The sequence below is a fragment of the Doryrhamphus excisus genome, linkage group LG11, assembly GCF_037039965.1.
Source record: "Doryrhamphus excisus strain RoL-2023G ecotype Guam linkage group LG11, RoL_Dexc_Guam_v1.1, whole genome shotgun sequence".
Classification (NCBI taxonomy): Eukaryota; Metazoa; Chordata; class Actinopteri; order Syngnathiformes; family Syngnathidae; genus Doryrhamphus; species Doryrhamphus excisus.
This window is the reverse complement of record NC_136367.1, coordinates 149914-171079: the sequence shown is the minus strand read 5'-3', so window position 1 is coordinate 171079 and position 21166 is coordinate 149914. Positions and strand designations below refer to the sequence as shown.

General features: G+C 52.6%; 5 protein-coding genes across 12 annotated transcripts; 2 read left to right on the top strand and 3 right to left on the bottom strand.

Annotated features, from left to right (window-relative positions):
* Positions 1-290: 290 nt before the first annotated feature.
* Positions 291-3787, top strand: selenol (selenoprotein L). The gene is made up of 9 exons (XM_058071325.2): positions 291-651; positions 1122-1200; positions 1297-1350; positions 1558-1603; positions 1933-2054; positions 2112-2226; positions 2334-2456; positions 2522-2659; positions 3150-3787. The coding sequence occupies exons 1-9, from the start codon at positions 546-548 to the stop codon at positions 3267-3269; spliced, it is 903 nt and encodes a 300-aa protein (XP_057927308.2). The 5' UTR covers positions 291-545; the 3' UTR covers positions 3270-3787.
* Positions 2718-7010, bottom strand: clec11a (C-type lectin domain containing 11A). 4 transcript variants are annotated; one of them, XM_058071369.2, is made up of 5 exons: positions 6505-6966; positions 5055-5169; positions 4876-4983; positions 4717-4800; positions 2718-4483 (listed from the first exon to the last, which is right to left on the bottom strand). In XM_058071369.2, the coding sequence occupies exons 1-5, from the start codon at positions 6589-6591 to the stop codon at positions 4071-4073; spliced, it is 807 nt and encodes a 268-aa protein (XP_057927352.1). In that variant the 5' UTR covers positions 6592-6966; the 3' UTR covers positions 2718-4070. The 4 variants fall into 4 exon arrangements, with proteins under 4 accessions (XP_057927352.1, XP_057927337.2, XP_057927343.2 ...); XM_058071354.2 differs by having other exon boundaries at positions 4717-4983; positions 6505-7010; XM_058071360.2 differs by lacking the exon at positions 6505-6966 and having other exon boundaries at positions 5055-6017.
* A 77-nt stretch (positions 7011-7087) lies between these two features.
* lg11h1orf198 (linkage group 11 C1orf198 homolog) lies at positions 7088-10606 on the bottom strand. Of its 2 annotated transcripts, XM_078794736.1 has the most exons (7): positions 10254-10606; positions 9990-10040; positions 9396-9518; positions 9092-9259; positions 8716-9024; positions 8521-8573; positions 7088-8326 (listed from the first exon to the last, which is right to left on the bottom strand). In XM_078794736.1, coding segments are annotated over exons 1-7 (1011 nt in total). In that variant the 5' UTR covers positions 10560-10606; the 3' UTR covers positions 7088-8325. The 2 variants fall into 2 exon arrangements, with proteins under 2 accessions (XP_078650862.1, XP_057927293.2); XM_058071310.2 differs by having other exon boundaries at positions 7089-8573.
* A 246-nt stretch (positions 10607-10852) lies between these two features.
* On the top strand, positions 10853-12590 carry ost4 (oligosaccharyltransferase complex subunit 4 (non-catalytic)). Its single transcript, XM_058071435.2, has 3 exons — positions 10853-10949; positions 11149-11279; positions 12492-12590. Exon 2 carries the CDS (start codon positions 11150-11152, stop codon positions 11261-11263), a length of 114 nt encoding a protein of 37 aa, XP_057927418.1. The 5' UTR covers positions 10853-10949; position 11149; the 3' UTR covers positions 11264-11279; positions 12492-12590.
* A 32-nt stretch (positions 12591-12622) lies between these two features.
* On the bottom strand, positions 12623-20616 carry agbl5 (AGBL carboxypeptidase 5). Of its 4 annotated transcripts, none has more exons than XM_058071159.2 (16): positions 20476-20616; positions 19403-19701; positions 18757-18928; positions 18516-18682; positions 18277-18454; positions 18034-18212; positions 16896-17394; positions 16657-16826; positions 16455-16590; positions 16205-16389; positions 15940-16127; positions 15626-15805; positions 14155-14273; positions 14028-14080; positions 13830-13936; positions 12623-13760 (listed from the first exon to the last, which is right to left on the bottom strand). In XM_058071159.2, the coding sequence occupies exons 2-16, from the start codon at positions 19621-19623 to the stop codon at positions 13687-13689; spliced, it is 2628 nt and encodes an 875-aa protein (XP_057927142.2). In that variant the 5' UTR covers positions 19624-19701; positions 20476-20616; the 3' UTR covers positions 12623-13686. The 4 variants fall into 4 exon arrangements, 3 of the variants coding, with proteins under 3 accessions (XP_057927142.2, XP_057927134.2, XP_078650859.1); XM_058071151.2 differs by lacking the exon at positions 20476-20616 and adding an exon at positions 19921-20448; XM_078794733.1 differs by lacking the exons at positions 15626-15805; positions 20476-20616 and adding an exon at positions 19921-20447.
* Positions 20617-21166: the final 550 nt, after the last annotated feature.

The following is a 21166-nucleotide window of genomic DNA, read 5'->3' as shown; positions in this document are numbered from 1 at the left end:
TTGGTCACAACGCTAAGTGCTAATATTGCTGCTATGATGTTTACGAAGAATTCCTGTTCTTATGTGATCACTTCACTGCCACTGCAACGCTCACCCAACCTTTTTACATTTTTATATTTCTACTTCATGTCATCCCAAAGTGGCGTCACACCTGGTTATTGTCTTAACGTTCTAACTTTTCTTATTGCTACCGTCCAACTTGTCTTGGCAACATTTAGACTAGAACAGGCTAACGGGTGGACCCTGGCCACTCGTAAATCTGCTCTTTGTTCGTCACATTGCATGCAAAGCCCCCCCATTTTACCAACACAAACTAGGCTTTCCTGCAATGGCAGCGTCTCACCACTAGAGGGCATGCTAAGCCCCCCCTCCATTTTACCAACACAAACTTGGCCTTCCTGCAATGGCTGCGTCTCACCACTAGAGGGACCACGTCCTGACGTCTGAATTGCCGCTGCTCTCCGATCACATGATTAACCCGGAAATGCTTTATCTCGAACTTTGGACGTGTTTTATTCGAAAGAGTCCAGAAGATCGCCTTGGACATGGATGAAGACGTGGTCCAGGAGGCGGAGACCCTCCTGGTGGCCCTGAAGCTGCTCGTCAACCTGGGCCAAGTTCTGCTGCAGCAGGCCAAGAAGGACTCTGAAGGTAAGGAAGGAAAGAAGGCAGGTAGTTGGGTAGCTAGGCTAGGCTAGGCTAGGTACTTTATTCATCCCCATGGGGAAATTCGCATGTTCCAGCATACTTCATAGAAATTGAATATTTTAAAAAAGCACAGTAGGATTTAAAAAAGAGCAGCCTTGTGTTTGTCTGTTGACCGTGTTGTTCGGACACCTTTGGCTCCATACCTCGTCATGGCGGATACAAGTCAGTGATAAATGCTCCAATTGCCGGGGTAAAGTACCTGTTGGCACCACCTGGGCCATAAACCCACACAAGGTGCACCATGCTGACAGGGTGAAAGGATAAAGTGTCATTTAGAAGACAATACGCTTGGCTTTCCTTGCTACTTGTTCCTTGTAGTTCCTTACAAATTTCCCCACTGAGGGACGAATAAAGGCATATCTTGTTATTTTAGCTTACCTTGTTATTTACCTTATTATTTTGTTGTCATCCAGCCTCCCTGGAAAAGTTTGTCCCCCACAAAATCGCTACTTTGTACGGCCTGATCGCAGCAGGAGCAGACTTCTACAGGAGGTAAGAAGGACTCAGCGGGGAGAAGGACTCCTTGCTCCTGGGTGATGAAGAAAGCTACAAAGCTAATTGATGCTGTGCTGTGTTCCTGCTGAGCAGCGTCGGCGTGCAGAAGAAGACGGAAGCTGAGGCCTTGTGGGGGAAGTGGTATCAGTAAGTTAGCTTAGCATTTCTGGTAGCCAGCAGCTCTCACCTGTTCTTAGCAGAGGTCCGCGTCCCGTCAGCACTTGCATGCATACAGAAACAAAGGGCCTCCTTATTCTTTATGTCACGTCAGGCCCTTTCTACATCTTCCACAATCTGCACCTATTCAGCTGGACTTCCTTGGATTTCCAAAACGCCCTCTTTTCGTTTTTGCAGCCGTGCAGACGTCCGGGAGCAGGTGGACGAGCTGCTGCAGCTGCAGGTTGGTAACGTTTGTAACGTTTGCCCATCGCTACATCTTGCTCTGCTTGCTGGCCTGGCGGCTTTTCATCTCCTTGGATTTCAACTTGTTGTAAATGCTCTTCCCGTGATATTTCCACATCCTTCCTATGATGTTGGAACATTTTCTTTTCTTTCTCATCATATTATGGCTTCTGTTTTTATCTAACACCTCAATTCTATGCTGGTCAATTATTCATGATTCAATAGTTCATATTTTTTCCATCTTGTAAAACTCCATCCACGTCCCACGTCCCTGCTCGCCACATCACCCACATCGACTCGTAGCCCTGATCACGTATCTGCTTACAGAGCGAGTGGGACGCCTTCCTGCGCTTCGTGGATGAAGGTCTTCCTCCATTGTGGAGCGGCGCCACTGCGGCGGCGGACATCTTTAGCCATGAGACTTTGCTGATGGATGGACGCAGCGGGAAGTAAGTTCCCTCTTTCCGAGGCGCTGATGCAGCCTGAGGTGTTTGTCGTCCAAACAGGAGAGTTACGCTGGACCAGTACCGCTCCCGGGGTCAGAAGCTCCTGCTGGTCCTCATCAGACACTTTGGATGACTGCCGTGACGCGACCACGTGGCCCAGCTGGAGGGCAGCCTGGTCGGTCTGGTCCACCACGTCCTTCTCGCTTCTGTGTCTTCTGAAGAGATGAAAAGGTGGATGCTGGGCTAGATGGCGTATCAGGTCTACTTTGGTCTTGTGTGCAGGCTGCCCTGGAGGCTCGGTCCGTGAAGGTCTTGGTGGTGTGTTTCGGCTCCCTGGAGGGGGCTCGGCTGTGGCTGCAGCAGACGGGCTGCACTTTGGACTTGGTGCTGGACTCCCAAAGAAAAGTATTTGCACGTTTGGAAGCGTTCATTCATGTCACATGTTCTGACGCACGTCTTCTCTGCTGCAGATCTACAGGAGCTTTGGACTGGTCTCGTCCTATGCCAAGGTCTTGAGCTTTGGCACGCTGCTCCAGTATTCCCAGTATCCAGCAGTGGACAGAGACTTCCCTGAATTCCCCCTGCACCTCCTGGAAGACCTCTACCAGGTCAAAATACACTAATATGCACTTAATAATAATATCATAATATAATAATAATATACACTTTGTGTTTGGGTAGCAGTAACCCGTACCAATTTGTTGGAAGATTCATCTCCTTGGGTTGTTATTTCATGTCTGGATGGAGCTAATCTTGCAAAAAAGTGAATGTAGAAGGTGGTAAATGCCTTTCTTATGTCTGTCTACCATATTGGGTAATTGGGGCGTAATGGTGACTGTAGGGGTGTTATTTCATGTGTGGAGGGCTCTAATGGTGGTAAAAGTGAATGTAGAGGGTGGTAAACGCCTTTCTATGTCTTGTATATCTTACTCTGTCTACCATATTGGGTAATTGGGGCGCAATGGTGACTATAGGGGTGTTACTTCACGTGTGGAGGGCTCTAATGGTGGTAAAAGGGTTTTCGGCACTGTACCAAATATTTCTTGGATTAAAAAAGCCACAGATGGTGATAATGTGTCCGTGGTTTGTGTTTTGTAGATGGGAGGAGACTTCCTGCTGAGCGACAGCAAGCAGATCCTCCTGTTCCACCAGTCCAAAACCCCGATGGACAGACCCTGTGTCGGCCGCATCCTGCAGGCGTGCGAGTCTGCCGACTAAGAAAGGTGGCGGGCCAGCCCGGCAGGTCAGGTCAGAGCACTTTTAACTGGAGGTGAGCGACGCTTTGACCCACCTTGATGACGTCACGCCCCGCCCTCACGCCGCCGTGATGAGGCGTGACTGATGTGGAAGAGTGAGGCGAAGATGCCGACTCCTCGTGGTTAGGTCAGTGCTTTGATGGATCTGTTTTCATGTCCAATCGTTGATTTGTCAGTGAAGAAAACCTGAGTTTGGCGACCCCGTGTGGTCATGAAGGGTAATAGCGATTCTAGGAACAATCATCATCCAATATTAGTAAATGTCAACCCCGCCTTCAGCAAGAAACGGCGTGTGGAAGTTTAGCATCATCAGAGAAATGCTAACACCACACGGCGAGGAAGCATCAATCATGTCTTTAAACAACTATTAAAACTTTGTGTCGCATCAAAAGTGTCCCAAACGTGCATGCCTTCTTTTATAGCCATCTGGTGGCAAAAGTGGACTCCTTCGTTAAAAACCACCACTAATTACTATTATTCCTTTCCCCTTCCACTGTATTTCCAACATTACAGCTACACTGAAATGTGGCCGTTATGTGGCCGAAGCTAAGTTGCCAGTCGAGGAGGAGAACACCGCTAGCCCGGTGCTGCCCTCAGTCTCCTCTTGGATAAATGTGTCCTTACTGCTGGCTAGCATGTGGGCTGTGCGGAGGGGCTACTCTTTGAAGCTAGCTAGCATTGGGATGAATGTTGAAAAAGCTTGGCTTCCCGTTGCTATGGTTACGCCCGTGTTTCCTCCCACGAGCGCCATCACGGCCCAACTCTAGAGCGCCACCCTGTCGTCAAACTCGCACAGGTAGTTCATGGCCCGATCGCAGTAGTGGTCCCACCAGTCGCCGTCGTCCGACGACATGGCCACGCAGTTCTCACGCTTGCCGCCATCGGGCTGGCTGGACAGGAAGTGCCTGCGCCACTGGAAGTAGGAGACCTGCGTGCCATCGTCGAAGATGTACCGGCCCTCGGAGCTCAGGTCGTTGATGCCCAGCCACACGGGCCAGTTGCCCGGATGGAAGAAGGACTTGACGTAGCCGGCCAGCGCCTCCTGCTCGCGCCGGTCGCGGGGCATGGCCATGCGGCCCCCTCGCTCCAGGCACTTCCTGGACGCACCGGCGTAGTGCTCGTAGCTGTTGTAGACCAGGTAGCACTTGTAGCCCACCCTCAGGCCCTTCTGGCAACCTGATTGGCAGAGAGGAAAACCTGTGTGCATCCTGGGTGCGTGTTTGGTCCCACACCTGACACCCTCCCCTTCCCATTTGAATAGTTTCCCACTTCCACCTAATGCACACCACCAGACCTTCAAAATAAAAGAGGCATGGCAGCGGTGCAACTCTTTGCCGTCGTGCTTTTATTTTGAAGGCCTGGCTTGGGCTGTGATTGGTCTGAAGCAGCAGTGAGAATGAAGGAGCTACCTTCCAGTCGTCCCATCTCCTTACGGTTGTCTTTGCTGTGCTGGTAGACGTCCCGGATTTGATCTTCCAGCTCCACCATTTTTGCTGCCATGTTGGAAAGGAAGGCGAAACGGTTCATGACTGAAGCTAACGCTCTAGCTAACGCTGCGGGTTCCTTACCATCCATCCTGGACAGATGCTCCATCAGCTGGCCCACATTGACGTCCAGGGTGTAGTGTCCCACGTTGAGTTTGTGGATGGCCTGGTCCATCCCGGCCAGCCTGGACACTGCGGGGCAGAAGAGACGTCGGTGGAGCTTGTGATGCTAGCGGCGTGTGTGAGAAGATGTGAGGACGTACAAACGTAGTTGTAGGAGTTTTCAAAGTCAGACGTCGCGTGGGTGGGCTCCAGCTCGGACACGGGAAGGGCGTCGGGAACATCGCCTCTGCCCTTTTTCACGTCTGGCTGAGACGCCTGAGAGAAATGGCGTTTGACAAGCAGTTGAAGGACATTTAGCCAGGGAACGTGAGCTCGCCGGCTAGCTTGGCTGTGCCTGTGTGCGGCAGCCATGCATGTGTCCACGTCAGTGCGTAAGGACCGGTCAGCGCTCTATTTGACAGCAGCCAATCATGAGTGTGAAAACAAGCCATGATAAGCTTGTCAACCCGCTGGACTCAGTAGAACGGGTTCACTCATCGCACAGGAACTTAACACTCAAACATGCAAATGTCTAGCATTATGAGTGAAAAATGGAAAAGCATTTGAAAGTTTTCCCATAATGCATTTTGTTTGAGAGAACCATTTCATTGGAGGAGCATAGAAAAAAGGTGGATGCCGCTGCAATGCCTGTATCCACCAGAGGGAGCCAGAGGACCTGGAGCCCAAAGCCAGGAGGGAGGCTGACGTCAATGAATGTTGCTCAGATGCAATGCCTTATGGGAAGTCATTTTGGTACGTGTTTGTACATATGGCGTAAGCGGCTGTGATCCTGGTGGGCACTAAGCTTAGGGCCATCATCAATCAATCAATCCATCCATCCATCACACAGGAAGTGAAGATGAAGTGGATGAGCAATAAACAGGCAGCATGAGGGTTCACTCTGCGCATCGCCTTCAGCACCATGGCAAGTCTGTTCCATGGAACAACTACATGAACGGAGTGAGAACCATACAGTGTCTTGGCTCGGGCGGGTGGAGGCAGCGCCGCTAGCATACACACAGAGTGCAGTGCAAGGCAGCATAGTAAGTAGCAAGAGGCATGGATTAGGTCCTTCTGCCACGTCTGTGCTAGAAAAGGCTTCACTTGGGCAAAGCAATGAGTAGTTAGTCGAGAGGTGCGTTTGTTGGACGACTAGTTCATGTAGTTGTTCATGGAACAACTACATGAACGGAGTGAGAACCATACAGTGTCTTGGCTCGGGCGGGTGGAGGCAGCGCCGCTAGCATACACACAGAGTGCAGTGCAAGGCAGCATAGTAAGTAGCAAGAGGCATGGATTAGGTCCTTCTGCCACGTCTGTGCTAGAAAAGGCTTCACTTGGGCAAAGCAATGAGTAGTTAGTCGAGAGGTGCGTTTGTTGGACGACTAGTCCGCCATGAGCAGCAGTGATGATGTTTGCGAAGAGCCTCGTAGCCAGGGTGGCCGTATTTGGTGGCATTTAGGAGCCAGCATGGCAACCCTACAAAGTTAGGACAGGAGTTGGCGTGGTCAAGATTAGCCAGCAACGATGAGCCAACACCCCCCCACCCCCCACCCCGAAAGCCAGAGCCTGGCCTAACGTAAGCTAGCAGGGTGCCGGAAGCGGACTGACCTGGCTTGGTGGCGGCGTCCCGGCAGGAAGACACCAGCCCAGCGAGCATAAAGACAGGAGTGCGAGCGAGGTGGTGATCGCTCCCATTTTCAGCCTCCTGACTCCGAGGAAGGAAAGAAGTCGGAAAAAAAGCCTCCCGCTCTCTCTCCCTCCCCCCTCCCAGTCAGCGGGCCTCCCACAGAGACGTCCACAGGCTGGAAAACAGGATCCAAACAACGTCCTAGCAACCCCTTCTCCTTTATTTGCTTTTTCAGGGCGTCGCTTCAGTGCTTGGCAGACAGGAAAGCCCTCCGCGCCTCCCCCATCCCGTTTCCTTTCCTACACTTCCCCTCAGGCAGGTGCTGCCAAGGGCCCGCTTAATCCCACCTTCAGGCCACCATCCTTTACAAGTCTGCCAACGTCCAAACCCTCCTGGCCACCGCCCCTCCTCAGCAGTCACAGAGAGTACAGTCAGCCGACCCCCCCCCAGTCGCCACCTTGGCCGCTGGCGTCCCTCAGGAACGCATACCGTAGCACGCTGCTTCTTAGCAAATAGCGTACGCTTCCTGCGCCATTTTCTCCCATGTGGATGCAAATGAAAAAGTCATAAATTCACAAGAATGAAAGTGGAAATTCTTGATGATTCTTGATGTACTGTAGAATTTAGTAAAAAGCAGTGTAAACATTTGAAATTGATATCATAAATCCCTCATATCATGTTGCACCAGCATGATGCTCTGCACCGCATCATGGTCAAGTCCCAAATGACAACACCAAGCATTTCTTCCTTTTATTGGCGTGACTTAAAGGTAGTCCTGTAATGGCTGGCATTCATACGTCATACGGATCATCATCCACGCAAGTCTCATATGGGGGGGGGGGGGGGTAAAATGGCTCTGGTTGTGTCGTGCTGATAAAGATGGAAAAAGATGCGCCATGATTAGAACGTGCGTGTCTTCTCTACCATCTCATCCAGGGATCTCAAATTTGCAGTGCTGATTTAAATCCACTCTTTATTCATAAATATATTTTGGTACTGTGCAACCTTCTACATACACTTTTAATATATCTAGAGCTCTAGACGTGACCTAACAGCCCTATAGTCACCTGTACACACCTACAGCCTAATGTAGTAGCCATCATAAGAGAAAATAAGACATAAATATGCTTGTGATTGAATAAATGTGTTCCAGAAGAGGAAGTAATGTTGGTTGAAGCTGGAGGCTACACCAGTAGTTGTGTTGTTATGGATAACAACTACTGTTGTAGCTGGAGGCTACACCAGTAGTTGTTATCCATAACACAACCAATGTTGAAGCTGGAGGCTACACCAGTAGTTGTTATTATGGATAACACAATTACTGTTGTAGCTGGAGGCTACACCAGTAGTTGTTATTATGGATAACACAATTACTGTTGTAGCTGGAGGCTACACTAGTAGTTGTGTTATCCATAACACAACCAATGTTGAAGCTGGAGGCTACACCAGTAGTTGCTATTATGGATAACGCAATTACTGTTGTAGCTGGAGGCTACACCAGTAGTGGTATTATGGATAACGCAACTACTGTATAAGCCAGCATTGCAATAAAAGCCCATTGTCGTTGCAACAATGGAGTCTGGTGCTTGTGTGTTACTCGTGCCTCCGTGCGGCCAGCGTAGGTTCCTATACGTTTTGTTGAAACCGTATTTGTAGTGGCGTTGGATTAGACATTTGTGTCCCAGAAAGGACTGAATTTAGGCCGAGAACTGACGGTACGCCGTGGCCAATCGCCACACAGCAATCATCGGCGTGGTTGAACAGCAAGTGGCGAGGCACGCCCCCTCCCACGCAGGAAACAATCTAGGAGAAAAAGCACGAGTAATACAGAATGTCCGGCGCGTGGGACTGAGCGCCAAGGTGGGGGGGGGGGCAGAAGGGAAGGAAGCGTTCCAAGCTGACCGGGGAGGGAGGGAGGGAGGGAGGATGCGGCCGTGGAGCGGCGAGGTGGCCGTGACGCTGGCCGTGACGCCGTCCGTCACGCGGCAGAAGCCTACCAGTTGTCCAGGAAGTCGAAGCCCGTCTTCAGGATGTTGCTGCTGGTGTTGAACTGCAGGGGGAGGGAAGCCACGGTCAGACCCCCCAAGCACACGCCAACTCTGACAGACATTGTCTAACTTGAGGACTTCATTGCCATGACAGAACTCTGACCACAGCCAATGGTTCTCGTCTGTTGGTGCGTTCAAGGTCACCTGGGAAAAGACGGGACTGCTGGGTGAGGCCTCGTCCTCCTTGGAGAGGGCGTTGGAGGGGTACACCTCGTCCACGGTGTAGCCCACGGCCGGCAGCGTGCTCTGAGATCGCTCCCAGCCCCCCCCCGCCGAGACCACGACCGGAGGGGCGGGGCCAGGTGAGATGGAGATGGACGCCGGCGTGGCGCTCACGACCGCAGGGGGCTGCGGCGCCGGGGGCTTGGGTGCTCGCTGCTTGGTGGGCCTGGATGGGGGCGCAGGCTGGGGGTCTGCCGCCGCCTCCTGCTCTTTGGGGGGGAAAGATGACTCCTGTGGAAGAACACTTTGACCTTGAGCCAAAGGAGCAGAAACCACGTGAGCGTCACCCGAGGCTCACCTGGCGCAGGTAAGAGGGCAGTGGCTTCTCTCCTTTCTCCAGGGACTTGATCTGACTGGGGGTCAGGGACTGGAAGTCCGCTTGCTCCCCCTCCAGCCTGGACCGCTCTGCACTGATCTTCCAGAAAGCAGACGACTCCTCGGGTCTCCTGCTCTCACTCACGGACACCTTCAACCGCACCACCACCACCACCACCATCATCATCATCATCATCATCAGGTAAGACGGGATCAGCCAATACGTGGCTTTCAGGTGATCGGTGCCAATGTCTAACCTACGGGTCCATACAAGTCCAGCATCCTACCTTGGTAGCCGTGGTCTTTCCAAGATAGTTGGAGTGGGGGGTCTTTGAGGGTTTGGGGTCCCCCTGGGAGACAGACGCCGCCTGGTCAGCAGCGCCTGATGTCAGGCTGAATTCCAGCTGGCTCTGAAAGACCAAACTTCTCATGGAAATGGCTTCCCATTCGGGGCGATTGAAGGTGGAAAGGCCGATGCAGGACAGACACTATTTCATGTCACATTTTTACTAGCGCCCCTGAATGCAGCACCGGATGAAATGTTTGGGAATGCTCGGAAACACGATACGGTGGAAATGATTCCATTTGGGGGGTGACCCAGGTTTTTGTCATTTTCAGCTTTTAAAAACAAAGGTGGTTTCACTAATCAAACTGTTGGTCTTATAAGAACCTTTGGGGTCTGCAAGATGGGTGATGGGTCTGGTACGGTGCATGATGGGCCAGGTGGTTTTCAAAGTGACCCGGGTCCAACATGCACCGTGTGCTCGATGGAGAAGGAAGGTGTACAAACGGCCGCACCGCACATTGGGTCACACCACCTTCAATCCAGTAGGAAGCTAACTTGATCACGCCACGGTGTGTTCGTTGAAGGTCGAGCTTACCTTGGTTTCCCATGAGAAGGGGGCCGAATGTTCATCTTGCCAGGTGATGTCCTGGAGAAACACGCAGGGCTGCTTTATTTCACGATAGTGGACATGAATATTTCCTAACTCCAAGCGCCCGTAACGACTGTTCGCCAGATGTGCTAGCTAGCACGGTGCCATTTCTACGTGGCTAGTCACTACAACCGGAGACAGCAGGCGATTGTCGACACACTCATAAAAGTCGCCATGTTTTCATTTACACCGCGACATCTTTATACGCACCTCCTCCCCGAAATGGACAATCTTCTGCCCGGTTTGTATGAGCACTTTGGGATAACAGTCCACCTCCTCTCGGTCTACTTTGTGCATCGCGTATCGGCCTCGTATGTGAGGATCCATCATCCAGTTGTCGATGGCGCTGTCTTGTTCCTGCGGTGACATTTTCTCCCACGTCGAGCCGTGCTTGGTCTTGATTTTCTCCCGCTCTTGCATTATCTTCTTGGCCATGGAGTTGATGGACGAGAAATATTCGAATTTCTTGTCTTCCATACTGTGGGCTTCGAGCCCCGCTGTGGTCGCGGCGGCCATCTTGGATTGCTTCCAGATGTTTTTGTTGTGGGAAGGCGGGGCGTGTGGTATTCAAGGATCTCTGTGATTTGGGGACTTCGTACTGCGTCTGTGTCTAGTCTAGTTGTGTTTTCCAGTGGTGAGAATGAAAAGGCTAAGCACTAAACGATTTCTACATTTTTCCTTGCGTATATCAATGGCTAAGTGGTCCTATTTTTACCTACAATTGATTAAACCATTCGCGTTTGTCGGTGTTTTTCATATTTACGAATGGAATGGAACGCAACATTTGGCATATGTAGCGCGACGTGTATTTCCTGTTAAACCGGAAGAGACTTAGCGCTTGGCTTCTGTGGTCCTAAGAAACGGCGCTTTCAACCAAATTGTTAAAAAAAAGAGAGAGCTGATAACGTAAGTAACCGCAGAACCAGAGAAGGTCAACGGGATCACGATTGTGATTGTTTGTTCCACGTTTTACTGCTTGAAGTGCTTGTGTTGTTTGCTAGCTAGCTAGCGAGCTAAGCTAACCGGTTGTCGGGCGTTTGAGATATTTCCCGTACTCGCGTCTCTGTGTGCTTAATACGAATGCATTTGTGATCATGTTTGACAGAATGGTGACCGACGTGCAACTGGCCATCTTTGCCAACATGCTTGGCGTGTCGTTGTTCCTGCTGGTAGTCTTGTACCACTACGTGGCCGTCAACAACCCCAAGAAGCAGGACTAGAAGCCGACCTGGAGCGGTGGGTGAATCCTTGGCAGACTCAATAGTCTCATTCATCAAGTTACTTTGTTTGTTATTTGTTGTCACTTGCGTTGTAGACAAATACAATCTCAAGCGGCAAAATATAACGTCAAAGTGGCTCTATTATGTTCTTCTCTGGTAGTATCACTGATGTGTTTTTAAGAGTTATGCTACCAAATCTAGTTGTGGCCCGCCAAATGTATTTGTGGGGGGCCGGGAAAGATCTCGCTGTTTTTTAAAGGAAAAGTACGCCTTTTGAACGGAGACCATCATCCACCATCCTGTGTGAGACATGAACACGTCTTGGTCTCCTCTGTGTGTTGGAAAGATATACAAAGAGGTAGAAAGAGGAAGACAATGGTAAGGTTGGGCGATATGGACCTGAGCATGTATCAGGATATCTTTAGGATTATCACACTATGACAATATAAAATGTACATTCAGCAGAGTCTTGTATAAAACTTTACAAAGCTTAAGCCATATCAATATATGGCTAGCAGACGTGTGTGAAATGGTAAAGCGCATGTATTTATTGGTAACAATCTGGCGAACTGTTCTACACACATTGCTACTAAATCACCTGATGTCTGTGCTTGTCATGAAGGAAGATGTAGTCCCCCATGCCATTCCAACTGCATATGGAAGATAGTTTTATCACACTCTTGTTTCGTGTACACAGACATGGGGCAAACACCGCTCTTATTTTGAAGGACAGTCACGAAAATGTTTAGTGTGTGCAGCATATGTATTCACGGCTAAGACGAGCTATGATGAAAATATGTATGCTATGTTCCTGTGTTTTTTCACTCGGTGGTCGCAGGGCCGTATAAACCAGCCTAACCCACCACCAGGTGGAAATATACCCACCCAGCCTGCGTCACACACGCTAACCCTGCTAGCTTCCACTCGCACTCTGGAAGAGGAGACCCCATGACAGCATTTCATTCATCTTGCCTATCTGCCATGGCGCCATGTCATCAACTCCGCTTGTTTACGTTTTATCATTGATGGCGTAGAAGTCATTCTCTTTATCACCCGACCCTGGTTGTCTATGTGCCCTGCCATTGGCTGGCCACCAGGCCAGGGGGTACCCCGTCTCTAGCTGAAGTCTGCTGGGATAGGCTCCAGCACACCCGCTATCCCAGTGAGGATTAAGCAGCACAGAAAATGAATATTAAATCACATCAATGGTGTTTTTCCTCTTCCACAGATATTGAATCGGCACCAGGAAACATTCCCTCCCCAGCCTAAAAATGATTTCCCAAAGACTGTGCAGTAGTTTGTGTAAATAAAATACACACATGCAGTACTTGGATGTTTCAGTGATTTCCTCTACGAGTGTTTGCTGTACAGAGTATTTATTGGAACATTTATGGGTACGCACGGCATTGGGTACACGAGTACTTCACAACCTTCACACGTCACGATTAACGTTCTTAGTGGGGATGGCGAGGATATGAGGATGGGATGTTTGCCAGGTGACCGTGGTGCCTGGCTGCGTGCCCCCCGTATGTGCTGTGGTGAAGGCACCTTAACGAGGACACGCCGATGGAGCATGAAGAACATAGGTGGCCAACATCTACCATCCACACAGGATGCTCCACACCCTGGCACGATGATGCCGTCACCAGTCACGGAATCACCAGGGTGTCATGGAGCAAACTGCCCCGCTCCCTGGTCCAAAGGACGACCAAAGCAATGAAAACACGGATGACTTTGGCCAAGTCAACCAAAGAGTTCCTAAAAATAGCCAAGGTGAATATTTGTCTTATTGAGTCGATGCTGGGAAACCAGAGAGGCGTCCTACTGGGGCTCAGGTTCTTATGCTTTGTTTTGCAGGGTTGGAGGTCAAATACCCACGCTTTTGGCTGCCGAGAGCAGGGGGTCCCCAACCACCGGGTCCTGGCTCAGTACCGGTCCGCGGGTGGGGCCGCAGGAAGCTTTCAGGTGCAACGATTAAAATACATATGCACAAATGTAGCAAAATGCTTGTGATTAACTACATCAAATGTGATTGGAAATTGGAATCATTATTGATCGTTATTGGCCACAGTTGATCATATTTGTTGTGGGCGGCGTCCTTGAACGCTGCAGGTAGACGATGCCGTATTTCTCTTTCCGCTGATATGTGCTGATAAATGCGGCTTTTGTGGGAACGCATGGATATTTGCGGAGCGTGTTGACTGCTAATGTGTGAACTAGTGGAGATGGCTACGATGATAATGTAAGGATGTGTGGAGGTGTGACCACACATCTCCGTTTGGGAGTGAAGATTCCACCATTTGGTGCCGTACTTAAAGGCAGAAGGTTTTGGTTGTAGTAGATCATCTACTAAAGACTGGTGACTCATCATTGAGGGGGGGTTGCCAGGTACGGTAGCCAATGATGTGCAGGTGAGAGGGTTGCTATTTGACGACACGGGCTCGGGCGGTGGTCCTCTTGGGGGCTTTGCAGGTCTGCGGTTTGGCTCGCTCGTCAGCTGGAATGCCACATGAGAAGTCACGATGAAGGAGGCTTGCTAAACATGAGCTTCATAAAGAGACCTGACCTTGAAGGACTAAATTAGGGCGGGTCTTGTTGTGACGTGCGGCGGTGCTTTCGGACGACCCCGCCTTCCTGCCGGAGGAGCGGCCGGCGTGCGGCGGCAGCTCACACCTGCAGGAGTGACAGGTTAGAATGAGTGGCCGCTCATGTTTTATGTGCTCGGCAGCCGTGGCGCGAGGACGAGAGAAGACCTCGGACTCACTTGGTGAACCTGAGGGAGGCCAGGATGTGCTGGGGTCCGCAGTCTTGTGGAGTCTGTGGCAGATGGAAAGAAGCGTGAGAACCACCAAAAGCAGACAAACCTTGTATGGCTGGCGAGGGAGTCAGACCGCTGTGGGGCGATGGCCCGGGTGGGGGTTAGGATTTCTGCACCCTCGCCCTCCTCGGCCGGGGCGTGCGGCGAAAGGCGCTTTGGACCGAGCCGCCTGAAAGTCTGCACAGCCGAGGCCTGCCAAGCACACGCAGGGACAAACACAGCACGGCGTGAGGAGGACAGGAAAGGCAACGTCTCTTTCCTCCTACGCCTACGTTGGAAGGAAAATGGACTTGTCCCATAATCCTTCTTTCTGCGCGTTGTCGAGATGTAAAAAAAGAGGCAAGGAATGAATGCGCCTAATGGGGACCCGCCTATTCCACCCAGAACGCCTCCAACAAGGGTACTCTTGAGGTTCAGCGTCTTATGTAACGTGTAGCAAATATCAGCGTCCACCATGGACACCTCCATGCACACGTCTGCTCTCCTCTTCAAGTCGCGGCTGCAGCTCAGAAACTTCCAGAAATGTCCAGGCAGTCCCGCCCCGCCCTGTCCTGTTCCACCCCGTCAAGCAGCCGAGTGGGCGTTCTCGCCATCCGTGCATTTCTGATGGACTTCATCAAGACGGGCGACAGTGGCTCAGGAGGTTGGTAGTTAGATCCTCGCTCCAACCTCAGCCACCCTGCCTCCAGTGCTGCCCACGCCGTGGCGTCATCAATGTTGGCGGGCGGGTGTTTCCATCAGACTACCCCAGCACAGCTCCACGCGACTTTCTCCTCATTCCTCCATTTGGGTGCTCAGTTGTTTTTAGGACAATTTTAGTCCAGCGAGACGGGCCAACTCATGAGAGGATGGTATGGATGGTTCAGATGGTATGGATGATATTGATGGTACTGATGGTTCAGATGGTATGGATGATATTGATGGTACTGATGGTTCAGATGGTATGGATGATATTGATGGTACTGATGGTTCAGATGGTATGGATGATATTGATGGTACTGATGGTTCAGATGGTATGGATGATATTGATGGTACTGATGGTTCAGATGGTATGGATGATATTGATGGTTCAGATGGTGTGGATGGTACTTATGGTATTGATGGTACGGATGCTCTGAGCTCATAGGCAAGGCATACAGTGCAGTGCAATACTCTAGATGGTCAATGAAATAGAAAGTGTTTTGATGGCGCTATCTACAGGGAGACCACTAAAAGGACTCAGCATTGTCCAGCAGGAAGATGCTTTGACAAGACATGATGTAAAAGCCAACACTGGGCTGCTGTTGCTGTTGGAAAACTCCGCTCATGTCGTCACATCAGAGCAATTTTAAGCCATAAAAAGGTCTACCTATAAAATACTGTATATCTTTATAATATCCATATATCTCTACATGTATACAATATGGATGTTTACATCACACGCAGCACACCCAAGCCGTATTAGTCCTGCTTCTCCCGCTGGCAGCGGCGCCCCCCGCAGGGGCTGCGGGCTGAGCTCGGGCCACAGCCCTGGGCGGGGGGCGGGGTCTGGAGGGAGTACACACCTGCCGTACCGATGGAGGACGGGAGACAGGAGCCTGCCGCAGACACCGATGAGGAGGAGGAGGAAGAGGAGGGGGGTGAGGAGGGCGGAGGAGGCGTGTGGGCGGGTGCGTGGCTGTTGCCGGGGGAACGCAGGACGGTGCGGTGCTGAGGCGGGCGCCACTTCTCCGGAGGTTTCGTGTCTACGGAGACAGACACCTGCTGAGAAACATGCGGGACCCATAGTCGGGGGGCGGGGGTGGGGTCATGCTAGTGGAGGCGGAGTCATGCTTTTAGGGGCGGGCACGGGTTATTCATGCGACAGCAGACGACTCACCCCGCACGGACCCGAGGGACTTGCCGCCACGCACGCCGTGGTTCTGCGTGTTGGCTGTGGGCGGGGGGCACCCGAAAGTGAAGCTGGGCGAGCTGTGCATCTTCGGGGAGGGTGTCAGGCTGCCGCTGCTCTGGCTGTTGCAGCGCACGCGACTGAAGGAGCCCTCGGCGGCCGAAGCGCTCAGACCGCTGGCGGCCGTCACCAACACAGAGGTGTGAGCAGGCGCGCCGACGCCCGTGCGTGTGGTGTGTGCGCGTCAACTCACTTGTGGAGGATCTTGGGCGGCGAGGCCTTGCCGTGGTGGTTGGCGGTCTGGGCGGCGGTGCTGCGGACGTGCTTGAGGACCCACGCCCGCAGGTTCCCCAGGCAGCTGTGCTCCGACAGGACCAGGCGCGGCCACGGGTTGCACTCGGCCATGTCCAGCGCTGAGATGGCCACGGCGCGCCCCACCTGGTGCCACAAAGCAGTCCAAGTCAGACTCCCCCCGCCCCCTTTCTCCTCGGGACTTGTCTGACCTGTTCAAATATTTCTGGCGTGTATTTGGGTGGGAAGGCGGGCAGGGGAGGGGGCGTGGCCCTGCCGTTGTCATGGCAAGCGGCGGGGATGGTGTTGAGCGCCTTCCCGGTGTTGTAGTTGCATTCCAGCGTGTAGCTAGCAAGGAGCAAGGCGGCGTGAGGACAGCGTTGGGATGCTTGCCGTGTTTTGGGCGTGTCTCACCTGTGAAGAAGCCCGATGGCTTTGTGGACGGCCACCCGCCCGCTGCCTTCTTTCGACTGGCCGTCACGCTTGTCCCGCGCGTACATGTTTTTCTCGGAAAAGTTGCACCCCACAAAGTCAAAGTGCGGCGAGTTGATGGCGATCAGCCTGGGGTAGAGCATGTTCTCCACCTGCATGCACAGGAAGCACAATGCTCGACTTCCTGTCTGGGGCCCGACAGCGCTGCAAACAAACATCACCTGCTGGCTCTCGTCAGGAAGGTTGTTTCCGTACATGAAGCACCCCCGCTTGGAGGCGTGGCCGTGCAAGTCCACGTAGTAGGCCACGCCCCCCTCCTTTGGCGGAATGGATCCCTGCTCCTCGTCCTCCCGAAGCCGTGGCGGCACGGCGACCGTCTCCGAGGAGCTGGACAAGCTGCCGGGGTCCTCCTTGGCCACCTCGTCCGCACCCCCCCAACCATTTTCTTCCGTGGCCATCGGGACCTCGGGCCGGGCCGGGCCGGCGTCCTTCTCCGTGTTGCGCTGGTTCAGGCTGACTTCCAGAGCGGTGAGGGGGAGGGTGGTCCGGCGCTGGCCAGCGGCCTCCGTGTGGATGGGTGGGGCCCCGGGCCCCCAGGCCTGCATTCTGTTGTGTACGTGATGATACAGCAGCAGCGCTTTGGCGGCGTAGATGGACGGGTGCAGCTCGGGGCTGGGGTTCAGGTACTGTCTGTTCAGGTTCACGCCCCGGGAGTCCGTCCTGCACGGGGAAGGAAAGAAGTTAGCATCCGGTCGATGACGAGAACCTTTTTATTTTACACTTTGGTCTCCGTTCTTTCACGCTGATGATCATGAAGGTACGGGTGTATAATAACGTACAGAATGGTATATAACAAGGTACATAATGGTGACATCTCCATGACTTGACAACTACTAACTTACAACTGCACTTTTCATGAAAATGACTTTTAGTGTGGCGGAAGAAATGACATATTTAGCTTCTACTAGATGTCATGTTTTTCCCCAATTCGCCAGCAAATTGTTCAGATGTGAAGAAAGATGGAAAAGCTTAAAGGTGATGACTTATTCATGCTGGTAATATTTCCTCAAATGGGAGCATGCAATATTACTATTGTAATATTGCGACTTTTTGGCTGCAAAACACCATCTTTTTCTCGGTGATATGACCTTTTTTTCTCTGGCAAAATGAACCTGACTTTTCCGAAAATTATGACTGGTCTATTCCTGTAAAATAGAAGAAGAATTACCCTTTAATTGACACAATATTCCGACTTTTTTCTGGCTTCTTTGTGTAGAAGTGATGAGCTGGTCGTGGTGACCCTTTCTCAGCGATGCGGCACGTCCAAGGCCTTGCCACTTGGGCGACCTTGACACTGACCTGTAGTGTCCCCTGACGACGCCATCGGGGTTGAGCATGGGGATGAGCTTGAAGACGAACATGTTCCTTAGCGCGTGGGCTCGGGGGTCGTCTCTCCTCAGGATGAAGCTGAGGAAGCCGTTGAAGACGAAGGAGGAGGGGGTCTCGCCCGGGTGGACGCGGCTGCTGAGGAAGAACACCTGCGGAGGTGCCGCCGCCTCGTCAGACGACGTAGACAAGAGCAGACGACCTTTAGCGACCTACTTTTTTGTCAGCGAAGCGATGTGGGCGCTGGGTGTCGGCGTCCGGGAAGAGCTGCGGCAGACGAGGTTCCCGCTGGTCCTGCATCCCGCTGCAGTTGGTCACAGTGAGCAGGTCCACCCTGTTGCCGTCCAGGGAGCGGCACAGCAGCTCCCTGTGATAGTACACGCTGCCGGGGGGGCTGAGGCGAGAGGCGGGGTCAGCCACCGCCAAGGCGCCCGGCGCCCCCGCAGTGCTCTTACCTCCCGGTGCCGAGCTCAGCACCGTGCTGGTAGCTGTTGTCCAAGTGCTGCAGCATCTCCTGGCACTCGGTGTAGGAGAAGGGGAAGCAGAAGGAGAAGAAGGTGGTGGCACCTCGCACATCCGCCAGCCGGTGGGTGAAGGACAGCACGAACTGGTTGCGTACGATCTTGACAAGCAAGAGAAGACGACGCAGGGTGTCGTGACACCTCCGAGTGTCGGCGCCATGAAGTGTTGGCGTACCTCAGTGGTCGGCCGGTCGCGGACCCTCTCCCACCTGTTCTTGCCGGGAACCGTGCGCACCAGAGGTGCCATGCCTTGGCTGTAGAGCTTCCTCTGGTTGTTCATGTTCATCACGCTGATCTTCAGCAGCTTGCCGGCTGCCACGCCCTGCACGCTGAAGTGAAACCAGGATCTGACGGAGGAAGGAAAAGAGGACATCCTGTCATCCATCTTCTGTGCCGCTTGTCCTCACCAGGGTGGCAGGGCTGTGCTGGAGCCTATCCCAGCTGACCAACGGCAGGCCAATCCCGGCTACCATTTTTTATATTATCATTATCTACACACAATACCCATGCCCCCCCCCCCCCAAAAAACCCCATACATTCCCGCCACAAGGCATGCTGGGTCAGGTGGTTAGTGTGTCTAAAGGAACACTGGCCTCGATGGTGCATAGATGTAAAATTGCCCCCCCCCCCAAATATTTCTCTGTATTTTCTTTTCTTCACATCCAGGAATTTAACATTCCAACCTTATTCTCATAAAACGACATGACTGATGTAAAATGTCGTCTTCATCCTGCCAAACGCCAGCTTGATGCTCTACAGTGGGTTCTTCCCTGTGCTGAGCGCGAGCCGTACGAGAGAGGAAAACGGCGTAATGATGTCACCTATTGCCGTTCTCGTGTTCCGTGCCCGCACAGTCCGGCTGTGTCCAAACGTTGAACTCGTAGTCGGGTATGCCTGGCGCCGATGCGGCCCCCCCGGCGGCGGCTGCGGTGGCGGCTTCAGGAGAGGGGCTGGGCGTGGTCCTGTTCACCCTCTCCACACGGGCCAGGTTCCCAGAGTCAAACTTGGAGCTGAAGACGATGCTGCCGAAGCGAACCTCCATGGCGAGGAGCTCCTCTTTCACCCCACCCGCCCCTCGGAGGCGCTGAGTGGGCTTCAAGTTGTCGTGACGTCACAGACCCTACAAGGATACAACATGCGGGGAGGTCAGAGGTCACAGCACACCTCAGCGACCAGCCTTGTATCATAACACAGACGACAGCGCCCCTCTGTGGCAAACGCACCAACTGCAACCAAGCGGCTCATTTTCACACATTTGTATCGCCAACACGACCTAATCGTCCATCAATCACTCATTGCCGCACATAGCGGATGGCACGTGCGATGATTGATCACTAACCAGCTCATGTTTCCGGTTGTCCGGCAGGAAACGACAATGGCTGCTCGAACAGAGGCGCCCTCTTCCGGGTTGGAAAAAAGCCTCCCCCCCTTTGTCCCAACCGCGGGTCACTTTCCAAATCGATACACGGATGCTTCCTGGGATGGACGGCTAGCTGGAGCTAACATGACGTCACTAGCCTGCACGAGGACGGCTAGCGGTCGTCGTTCGGAAAAGGACAAAAATACACGACGTGTCTTCGTCACCGAGCGGCCGGAATAGAACCCGAGCAGGTCTTCCGTTGGACACCATCGATTCCGGCTTTCCTGATTGTGTCCTCGATCGATATCCGTGCTCGTTTGTTGTCGTCGTCGTCCTTGTTTGAACGCTTCACTTGGTCGCACAGCCTGTCGCGTTCAGGGACGTCCTGTAAAAAGGAGGACGCCCTGCCTACCTCGTCCGCGCTTAAACTATTGCTGTATGTTTACAATATTTGTCATGAAAGTCACATGTTTGCTGAGATCGCCTTCAGAAGGCTATCGATCGTGGAAGGCATTTTAAAGTGTGTGTTCTCACCTCTGTCCTCTCTGGGGGCAAAATGGGGGCGGGCGGGTGGCTTGGAACACCAAGCTAACAATTGCAACGCTTCTAATTGGGGAGCCGATGCTTTATGACGCCGACGATCCAGCCGACACTACACGCCGAAACGTTCTTCCTTTGCGCCGGCGGGGAACGCTGGTTGCCAAGGCAACAAGGTGATGCTTTATGACGTAACGCCGCCCCCTGCTGACCAACCTGCACTTAACCTGGAAGTATTTCAACAGATGCAACTTCATTTGCTGCTCATGAGCAATGGGTGTTATTTTTTCAAGTTGATTGCAGTTTTTAGTGAAGGAACCTAACCCACCCCCAACATGAGCAAGCACCAAAACAGAACCCACACTGTGGGGGGCGGACATCTGTCTCCACAGAGCTGGAGTGGAGAACAGCATGATGACTACAGCATTAAAGCAATCAAGCACCACTGGGGGTGGGGGGGTCACAAGAGTTCTCCTTCAGAAGAAAAGTCTTGGGCCGCGGGACAATAAATCAATCATTTTGCCAGCCTTACCACACGACGATGCGCATGTCTGTTGTCCTCGCCTCCAGGCAGGCAGGCAGGGGGAGAGGTTCACTCTGTGCTTTGCTTTCAGCACCTCCCATAGAACAACGGCACGGACGGAGTGAGCCCTTTTGTCAGCGACGCGCTAGATGTAGATAGAAATCC